This window comes from Strigops habroptila, chromosome 9 (assembly GCF_004027225.2).
Source record: "Strigops habroptila isolate Jane chromosome 9, bStrHab1.2.pri, whole genome shotgun sequence".
Taxonomy (NCBI): domain Eukaryota; kingdom Metazoa; phylum Chordata; class Aves; order Psittaciformes; family Psittacidae; genus Strigops; species Strigops habroptila.
The window spans coordinates 26,534,586-26,545,066 of NC_044285.2; the positions used below are offsets into that span (position 1 = coordinate 26,534,586).

Below are 10,481 nucleotides of genomic sequence, written 5' to 3' on the forward strand. Positions count from 1 at the left end.
TCAGATATGACATCATGCAATGATATTCAACTAGCAATGTTAAAGTCAGCTGCAAGCAAGGGACACAGATGGAGAAACTAAAATGCACAAAAGAACCCCACAGTTCACACACAACTTCAAATTCACATGTAAGGAAATTTACTTTGTCAGGAGTACATACTTCAGCCTGATACTATGCTTTTACCTGACCCACTCAAAGTCCTTCACAAGGAAGTCACTGTTCATTTACAGATGAGGAATCTAAAGCCTTGCACAAGACTGGAATAGCATTTAGTTTATAGAGAACACTTACTCCCTTAGTTAACAGAAAATGGAAAGATAAATCATGGTAATAACCTAGTAATGAAAAATAATCTATTGTTTTGAGAACAGGCTTCACTGAGGGGAAAAAAAACTAATAGAAACTTTACCGCATCAATTCTTGTTTCGCTCTCAGTTTAATGACATTTATCTGAATCTCATTTTCAAAACTCGGAATTCCATTTATGCTCCTCAGTCAAAATATAAGGTGAGGACTGTACACAAATGAACACCATAAATTTAAAAAATTAAATACTTCTAAATGTTCATATAATTGAGAAACTTTCATCTTCTTCAAAAAGAGAAAAAAAAAAAAAATTATTGTCCAAAGCTGAAATTTTACTCAGAAAAGTGCTACTCTTGCCAAGGGTTTATAAAGTTCCACTGGAGAAAAACTCTTTCAGGTTGGAGAAAACACATGTTTAAGTCCAGGATGTACTAACCCCAATTCCATAGGTAATTTACACTGATATGTTACTGTAATTCTTTGTATCTTTATCTTAAATTCAGTGGTCTGCTTAGAACCAAAGCTCGAATCGGAATGGACTATTTTTGTCAAGATCAAAAAAGAGCTATAAGAGAAATCTGGTTTTCCCTTGCGCATCTTGCGTGTATTGTGGGAGTACATAGGGGATCTCAGTATACATTGGTGTGAAAGGTGCAACAACTATGGCATCAATTAAACACTGAAGTTACAAAAATGCCAGAGGGGTTTTGTGCCTCACTTAACACAGTAAGTAATCTTAACAGTATCAGCAACCAGTACTTGACCTTCTAATTTACTTTTTTCTCCCTCTGCATTTATGAGTTACAGACATTACTGAGAAAGCCTACCTTGGTGACATCTTCATTTTTTGCCCACAGTGATTGCAAAGCCCCATAGGTTTGATGGCTTGCAGAAAACAGCTTTTTCCCTGCTACCTATTTAGAAAAATGTAATTTAAAAACAGCTTTAAAAATACTAAAATACACAGACCATTCAAATGAAATGCAGCTTATTTGCAAGATCTAGTGCATATTTCTCTTACATCAAGCAAATCCTAAATAGTGTTTAAATAGGTATTAGAAATCCACAGGTAGCATTCACATGCTACATCTACCTACTCAAAATGAAATCAAAACCCAATTAGCCAACAGTGCTTTGGCAATGTCAGGTAGACGACATCAAGATGACAATAACTGGAAAATGAGAAATTCTAAAACGAGATGCTATCCTGTACTATCTCAAATTGCATTTGTATCAAGTTTGGCAAGGCTTTATTTTTTATTTGCTTTCATTTCAGCAGGAAAAAATAATCTTCATTTATTTTAGAAACGATTAAAAAAAGAGAGGCTGCATTTTAAAATTCAGTTATTACTTTTTTATAGCTACGCAATTAACACCTCTCATGCATTGTATGTTTTAATGAAGATGCATGTGAATTCTGACTACTAGTCCCATAACACTTGAAATTCAAGAGAAATGGGAATACTATGACTAAATTCACTGTTAACTCAATACTAAAATACGTGTAAACTTACCTTAGCAAATACCACTGACTGAGCTGGGTAACAAACAGAAATCCCTGAAGCAGTAAGTCCCAGTGGATAAACAATTTTCTTCCATCTAGAACCTGTATAAAGCCAAATATTTCAAATAATCAGACACCAGAGAAATGTAAAGCCAAGTCCTTGTATCAACTAAGTGTAGTTGTTTAACCCCTAACTATTGTTTACATCAAACTTATCCCCGTAACAGCTGAAGAAGAGTATACAGAGCATGACTATAGTTTAGTACAGCCACGTTTGCAGGAGGTACTGATACTCTGAACACTGGTTTCTTGAATGAGAAAAAAGCCCAAACTAGATTTTCCAATATAGTGAAAACTGACAAGAAGGTCTGTGTCATTCAGCTCTATCTAGTAAATTACCCTTCCGGCTTCAAAACTGTTGAAACCATGCCTTCTGACATGTATTCTCTTGCACTTGTTAAGCCAAATGCCATTCATTAGCAACTTCCCTCTAAATTCCTCTAGTTTTCACTGTATGCAGTAATCTTACTTGTTAATTTGTCTCCGATTTCCTCCCATACACACACAGTTTCTCAAAACCAGCAACGAGCGAACTCAAAACTACTGTCCTACTTAGAATTTCTGTTGATACCACCATTAAAAATGTCTATGTAATTCTGCTCTATCAGGTCTAAACCAGCTTCTAAAAGAAGCATTTAATAACACCGCTTCAATTTATCAAAAAGGATTTGGGATTTTTTAAATACTAGTTACATAGGTTTTTGCCTATGTTTCAGAAAAGCCTTTTGACCATTAAAATTATTACATGCTACATATTCAACACACCAATAATGAAAACAAGCAAAAAATCCTACCTTTTCTTGCCAGCGCTAGGCCCGCTAAGCCTGATATTGTAATGATACCAACTTTGGGAAGAAATTCTGGTGGTGGATTCTTCAGGTAAACGTAAGCATCTTAGAATTAAAAACAACAACAACAACAACAACAAAAGCATAGCAATTCAATATTAACACTTTTATTTCCCACTTAAGAAATAAAGATGAAAGCAAAATTATGAATATCTTAAACTGACTACAGCCCAAGGCTGGATTTTTTGTTACTGATTGAAGATGCCTGATTTTGCAGATGCATACTCTGCAGTCTGTTACACAGAACTAAAATCACAGTCCTCAAAACACAGCAGCAAAGTTTTCCTCCTTAGAGACTTTTTCGTGTTTTAGAAGTCCTTAATAGGGAAAGCAGAGATTTAAGTTTTCATTTCACTCTGAGTTAGTATACATTAAATGAGACAATACATATTTTGGAATCTCCCAATATACTGTTTTTAGGTAAAGTAATTGTTACCTGAAAATAACAGTTTCTGATACTGAACTTGAATGCAAATACTGCTTGTAACTTGTGCTAGAATTAAGAAGCTGTTTTTATAACTAAGACAGGTTGTGGAATCTCCACCCCTGCAGATGTTCAAGACCTGACTGGACAGAGACAACCAACCTGCTTTGACCTTGCTCCAAACAGGTGACTGGACTAAGTAATCTATAGAGGTGCCTCTACAGGGAGACCTATGGATCTATAGAAGTTCCAGCTTCCACGATTCTGTGATACTATGATTTTAAGAACAAAGCTAAAATCAAAGGAATGAGAAGTACTATTTATTGGTCATTTCTCTCATTTGAGAGCAGAAATGAAACTCCATAGTGAATTAAGAGTAGTGCAGGTTTTCTTCTCCCACATGTGCAGAAAGCATTCCCGTGCACTCCCCTTCCACCCTTTACCTCTCCTTCTCTTGCAACTGGAATTTGCTGCTTCAACCATCTAAGCCACAAGAAGAAACAACAGAAAATGCCTAATTCAGAAATACGTAACTTGCCTACCTTTTCCAAATTGAATTGAATCCATGATTCCATTTTTAACAAAGAGAAAAGCATCCTACCAAAAAATAAAAACCAAAACAAAAACAGAGGAAACAAATGTAAAATTTCTGCAAAAGTAGATGCTTTCAGTAAAAAACTATTTGGTTGATACATGTGGCTTAGCACAATGAGACAAAGAAATAATATGTAACTTTAAAAAATCCAAACCAGATCAATGAACTTCTACAGAGGTGTGCTGAGACCTAGCACACCTCTCAGGTGTGCTGAGATCTGTGCTGAGATCTTTCTGACCACCATATTTATATTTTTAAAACTTCCATTCACATTTCATTTAAAAAAAAAAAAAATCTCTTTAATGTTGCAAAATCACTTTCCATCTCAGGAACAAAACTGGAAGGTAGCAAAACATCTGGACACCAACTGTACAACGTAAGAAAATTCAATTATAAAATACAATCTCCTCTTCCCAGTAAACCTGACTTTGTCTTTTAGTTTGTAAAAACAGTGCTCACCTTCACTAAAGACAAGCAATACTGATTAGGACCAAGATGTGCTCAACTAGTTTGCATTACTCCTTTTAAATTGGTCAATTTATTTAATTACAAGTTTTTTCTTTATCCAGGAAAAAAAACATCCAGGAAAAAAAACCCTTCTCGTACCACATTATTAGTATCATTGTCCTCAGACTGCTAAATAATTTGAGTTAAATTCCTTAGGAGTTTAATGAAAAGAATGGCATCTTGAGTTATTTCACCGAAATCATTTGTTTGCAGTAGCACAGAACATGTACCACCAGAGGTCACTGCTAGTCAATCTCGGAAACACCTGATGATCAAGGGACTGGAAAAGTTTGATACAGATTTAGAGCGAAATGATTTCAGTTATGCAGTCACTGACAAAATTTTCAGGCCAACGGAATCAGAATTTACAGAAAATACATGAAGACATTTTGATTTCTATGGCTTTTCAAATAATGTCTACTTTGTTTGTAAGAGAAAAATACACATGAAAATTCATACTAACAGCAGCCAGGGTAAATTGTCATTTACCAGCAGTTAAGAGAATGGTGACAGGTACCACATTTTCTTCTGTGCCCAGACTATTCAATAATAGGGTGTGAGGTATTTTTGATGACTAGTTATTAAGGGCCTGCTTTAACAGTTACATAGGATGCACTCAGTCTGTCTTTCCTGAAGTACCTGAATCAGGTCTTTTAACCCATGCTTCAGAAGCAGCTCGCTCTCTCTGTGGTCTGTACCTGGAATTTCAGACTCCTAAACACTATCAAGTTCTGCCAGCAAGAATTTACCCATGTAACTCTTGCTGTAGAAGCTAACCAAGAGATAGTTCTGAACCCGACATGGTGGGTTGACCTAGATCCAGTTTAGCACTGGCTGGAGGGAACTTCTCCTGCTGCCTTTGGACGTGGAAAACAGGGAGAACGCACACATTCCCTGTTACATAACAGCAAAAATGAGAGAAGGGTTCATTTTTGCATCTTAAATTATAGATGTATGCTAATACAAGGAACTGCAAAAAATACTCCAGGGTAAAGTATGCTGTTTTTTCACAGTTTTAGTCTAGTTCTGTCCAGAATTGTAGGAAACTTTGGATGCAGGAATTTCTTACCTTGCACCATCCAATATAGCGGCCGGTTGTCTGTCTTACTGAAGAGAATTGCTTCTGCAAGTGACCAGGCTGTTCTTCGATATATTTTGATTTCAGAGGTGGTGGACAGTAAATTGGTAGCTGGAAAGAAAAGTGTAACTGTACTGCAGGGGGATAGCTTTGCACGCTGTATTTACACTGACTAGTGTTTTTCAGGACTGCAAATCCTTAGTGTTCCCATTACAGCAACCAAAAGCTCTACATCAAATTGTGCTCTTCTGTATTTACAAACTTACTTTACAGAAGTATGACTACAGGTTAGTTCTTCAGAAACAAAAACTGAGAAGTACTATACAGGTTCTAAGAAATAGAATTGCTATGATAAAAACAATCTTTTATCCAGAAAAAGCATGAGCAAGAACAGTTGGAAGACACATGCATTTATTACTAGAAATTGTACAATAGAAAAACACTACCATGATCAGTGTTACACTCCTTTACCTTTCCAGGCTTCATTCTGGAAATAACATAATAATGAAAATGAAATAAAACTTCACTACGCTTCACATGTAACACTTCATTTTATTTGTGCTATAATGGTCAGTTATTTAGGATGTAATTTTTATTATCACATATTACTTAGCTATGTATTTTATATACCAGATAAAATAATTCAATGGAAAGAGATGGTATTTTGTAGGTTCTCCTAGTATTATTTTAAAGACTGACACACAGTAAGATTCTTACCTGATCTGGTTTCAACAGGTGACTTTTTGATTCCTTCTCTTTTGCTGCATATACAGTAAAACACACAAATGGCAGACCTGAAGAAAGAGCTGCCAGCTTTGCCACCTGGGACAGACAGGTGAAAACAGGGAGTCTTAATGAAGAAATTAGAATTTCCCTCCAGTAAAGCTGGACTTTATTACTTTGTTGTGCTTGACCAAATTTGGGATTAAACAAGTGACTTCTAAAACCTTTTTATATTAGTATGTCCTTTAGGAACCTCTTCCGTCATACACAAAGATTTTCTCACATTACAATGGTAAAGAAAAAACTAGCGATCACGGACAACAACAGTTGTGTCTAAAATACGTCGAAGAATTTTGCGTTCAAAGCCATGATGCTTCCATCATCTCTTAAAAGTAAATTAAGTTCTAATCTATTCAACATACAGGTGCTACAAGTCAATGAACGATTCTTGTTTCAGCAAAAAGCACCTAGGTTTTATTTACAGGACCTCTCCATGGCATCTGAAAAAATGTTATCTCCTTTCCAATCCAGAGAATGATTCAACTATTGTCTGCGTGGAGTAACTGCATGTTGGTAATCAAAGAAAATACACAGTAACTGGATTTAAGAATCACCATTGTAACATACAATCATGTATATCACATGTAATGTCAGAGAAATACACCTTTAGTCATGAGTGTGTGATGTCTACTTAGAACACTATTTGGAAAAAACCACTGTATATTTCACAAAGCTTAAACTCAAATACAGCTTCACATGAGTATTTTTGAACTGATTGCCATAAGATTCCAGTCGGAGCTGGCATTAAGCACACTGGCACACCATATGTTGAAAAACTTGCCACAACGCATTGAAGCACCTGCAACTTTGGTGTGATGGTTTCTTCTACTATCAGGAAAGACTTTTCCCTTCTATTCTTCACCTGAAGGACTTTTGAAACTCTTAAAAATGTGAAAATAAGTATGAAAAACGCTCCCAGGTGCAGAGCAGACACTTTGCAAGTTAAACCAGCAACACCTGTATTTGGAGCAAGGCAGAGGGGGAGATACCAAAAGTCATGTTACTAAAGAACTGTGTTTTTCCCATGTTGACCTAACTATGCTGGGAATTATGAATACAGTCTGAAGGAAGACAGAGGTGGTGTCACCTCCAGAAATCCATAGAGAAAAGTCCTACACACGTGAAAGAAACTACAGTCATGCTGATACGATGCATGTTGACCAGCACTATGGAAATATTCAGTCACATGTTGACAAAACGTTTAATGTATGTTATTGAACATTAATGTATCATAAATGCTTATTTCAGTGCAAGGTGATACCAAGACACCATACCAATTTTCAGTAGATACTAGAAGGAAAATCAAATTCAAAAGTGAGAAAGCATGAAGTAGTTATATTGTTTATTTAACAAATCTGATTAATTTGTTTTAAAACATAACAACAGAGTTTATTGTGCTAAAAGAGAAAGCTATCCTGTGAATGATGAAAGCTGTTCAATTCCTGACTGACAGTAATTGCTTCACTTTTGGAAGCCTGAAGACAAATGCATAAATGTTTAAATATCCAAGCAAACAGCTGTACTATCGAACATTTATGCTGGCACAATTATTCCAAGGTTTCACTCTTTCCTATAGAAATCACAAAGAACCAAGGTGAAAGAAAAGCAATGTCACCTTGACCACACTAAAGAGGGTTCACCGCATTGAGATGCTTATCCTCTTCCTTTATCTAATGCCTAGGTATATGAAAAAGACCTCAATTAGCTAGGTTGTTTCTAGTATTATTAAAACTATTTTATACAAATTACTTCAAACGATACTACGGATTAAGCAAGGAAAAGCATATATTGTTTAGCTAAAGAAACTGAAAGACATTTTACCTATGAAATCTTCTAAAGAAGTCGCTGAGAATTAAGAAATGGCAGAATCATGCATCTATATCAAAGACTAGGAAAGAAGTATGGAGAAGAACATCTGCAATAAGCTCAAGCTGTAAAAATCCTGGAACTGCACGGTCAGCCAGCACAATGTCTCCAAGTCAGTCAGTAATTGATTCAAACCTAAGCCCTATGAAGCTAATGAAAGAAAAACACCCAGTCCCTAATGGCCACAGATCCACAGTTCCAAGAGCCAGGAGCCTACATGGCATCTTCTGGAGAAAAGTTCTACATGAACAGACACCTAAACATCACTGGAATTACAGAGACTAGAAATCACTTGCCTTAACACCCTGGTCACTGGAAAGAGTTAAAACATCTCCTGTGCACCTCTCACACTGCCATCACACTGCAACACATGCCACCTGTAGCACAACAGTAGTTTCGAAGCTCTACCAACAGACACAGCTTTATCTCTGATGAGGAGACTAAATAGGAATTCTTTGCTGAAGAAACTTATTACATGCTCTCTAGCAGAAAACTATTGCAGCTGTGCCTTTTAACAGTAGAACTAGAGTAGAACTAATCAAAAAATAATAGTAAAACTGCCAAATGTACCTGAATGATTTTGGCTTTAAGTCTTTGCATTTCAAAAACAGTCTACTTCAAAGTGTTAGAATCTTATCAAAGACCAAAAAAAAGATTCTATAAAGAAAAGTTAAAAAGCTACATTGCTACAAGGAATTCACCAGGTTCAACTCAAAGATACAGAATACAAACTAACACATAATAAACCCATATATTTATGCTCATCTCCAAGACCGTAAGTACTCTGTGCCACTGAAACTGCAAATCCTGTATATTTGCTTCAAGAATCGGAAGCATAAGTAAGGAAACTTGCCCTGAAGGTAGGAATAAGCCTCAAAACAAAAACAAGAGCATCCTTCCACTTCAACTCAACTTCCTGATACTCAATGGATTTGTTTTTAATCTTTGTCTGCCAGATGGTAACCCATGAAAAGTAAAATCTTAAGCATAAAACTGTTAAATTTTTCATAGTAAATAATAAAGAACACACATAAAAGTCCATCACTTCACTAGAAGTACTGAATTGTTCAGATTTATGTACTGAACTACACTGCTTCAAGGTGACCCAAGCCATACAGTGAAGCGAAATACAGTTTCTTCTTCCAGGTAGTTGTAACAAACTAAGGTCAAATGCTCCATTTTCACTCCTCTTTGCATTGTGTTTTTCACACACATTTTATATGCTTTGCAAAACTAAATATAAAGATTCACGTGAGATCAACCTATTTATCAATTTGACTTTGAAAACAGGAAAACCTATCTAACTATCTGAGAAAAAGCCTTGCTCATTACAGGTACATTTCCTCTGTTTAAAGACACTGTATTACCTCTAAAATTGAAAATATTTTAGATACTTGTGACCCTGTCAGTTTGCAAGTGTGATTTTAACATTAAGCAATGTATAATATGACTTCACAATGCCAACAGCAAACGAGTATGTTGATATTTCATCTCTTGAGTAAGCAGTGGAAGGATGTAAGCAGACGGAGACCAACCAGAAGAAAGGCTTCTTTTATTCCCTGCTGTACAATTTAACCACTCTCTTGAACCAGCTCTTTCTACCTCCACTTCTGCAACGCAGAACACAATCCTGAGACCTCATACTTCCCTACTCCTTCCTCCTCTGAGCCCTCGCTCACAGGCTGCAGGTTATGTCCCTGCTCCGAAAAACCACGACCTTCTAACCCCCGTGCTGGAGCAGCGCAGGGTGCCGCCGGCACGACTCCGGCCCTGGGGAGGGCTGGGCAAGGTGGCCGCGGGTCTGGGGGAACATCCCGCCATGAACTACTCAACGCCGCGGGCCTACCCCGCTGCCCCACCGCTCCTCCCGGCCGCACACACCGGCCCGGCCCGGCCCGACCAGCGGGTGACCCGCTCCCCCCGGGGAGCACACGAGGGGCGGGGGAACCCCAGGAGACCGCGAGTGGGGCGTCCTCCGGCTGCCCCCCGGCCGTGGGTGCCTCAGAGCCGGAGCCGGGCCGAGAGAGCGGCAGCAGGACCGCGGTCGTCTATGGCAGCCGGCACTCACCTTGGCCGCCATGCTAGCGACAGCGCCTACGGCGAGCAGGAAGGGTCTGGCGCCGGTGGGGCGGAGCCGCAGCACTCGGGGCGGGCTCACTCCAGCCGGGCCGGGGCGGGCCGGGGGCGGCCGGTGCCGGCCCGGGGAGGAGCGGGCGCTGCCGAGTGCGGCGGGTTTGTACTTCAGCGAGAGCGGGGCGCGCACCGGAACGCGCGTTGCTGAGTGACCAGCGCGGGGGTTGCTGCTGCGCTGTGGTGAATCGGCATCTCCCTGATGCTTGTTGTGTTTGGGGGTTTTTAACGTTCTGACCCCAACATCTGCTCCGGAGTACGAGGTGACTAATTCTGTTTAGTCAGAAAAGCGCAAATCCCACATGTCCCCGTTTTAGAACATGAAACGGAGGGAAAACCTCACATGAGCTGATCTGCTCCGGCCAGGGAGAGGGCTAGG

General features: G+C 38.7%; 1 protein-coding gene across 8 annotated transcripts in view; it reads right to left on the bottom strand.

Moving 5' to 3' along the window:
- The window catches only part of APOOL (apolipoprotein O like), a 31,329-nt gene extending 21,219 nt beyond the window's left edge, over window positions 1-10,110 (bottom strand). For all 8 annotated transcript variants that reach the window (XR_003993137.1, XR_003993136.1, XR_003993134.1 and 5 more), the window contains exons 1-7: window positions 10,041-10,110; window positions 6,041-6,145; window positions 5,315-5,434; window positions 3,686-3,740; window positions 2,666-2,764; window positions 1,822-1,913; window positions 1,135-1,221 (exon numbers count right to left, since the gene is read on the bottom strand). Coding sequence is in view for 1 of the 8 variants with exons in the window: in XM_030497414.1 (XP_030353274.1) it covers window positions 1,135-1,221; window positions 1,822-1,913; window positions 2,666-2,764; window positions 3,686-3,740; window positions 5,315-5,434; window positions 6,041-6,145; window positions 10,041-10,052 (570 nt within the window). In the remaining 7 variants the exon portion in view is untranslated. The remainder of the gene's footprint in view (window positions 1-1,134; window positions 1,222-1,821; window positions 1,914-2,665; window positions 2,765-3,685; window positions 3,741-5,314; window positions 5,435-6,040; window positions 6,146-10,040) is intronic.
- Between the last annotated feature and the right edge of the window lie 371 nt (window positions 10,111-10,481).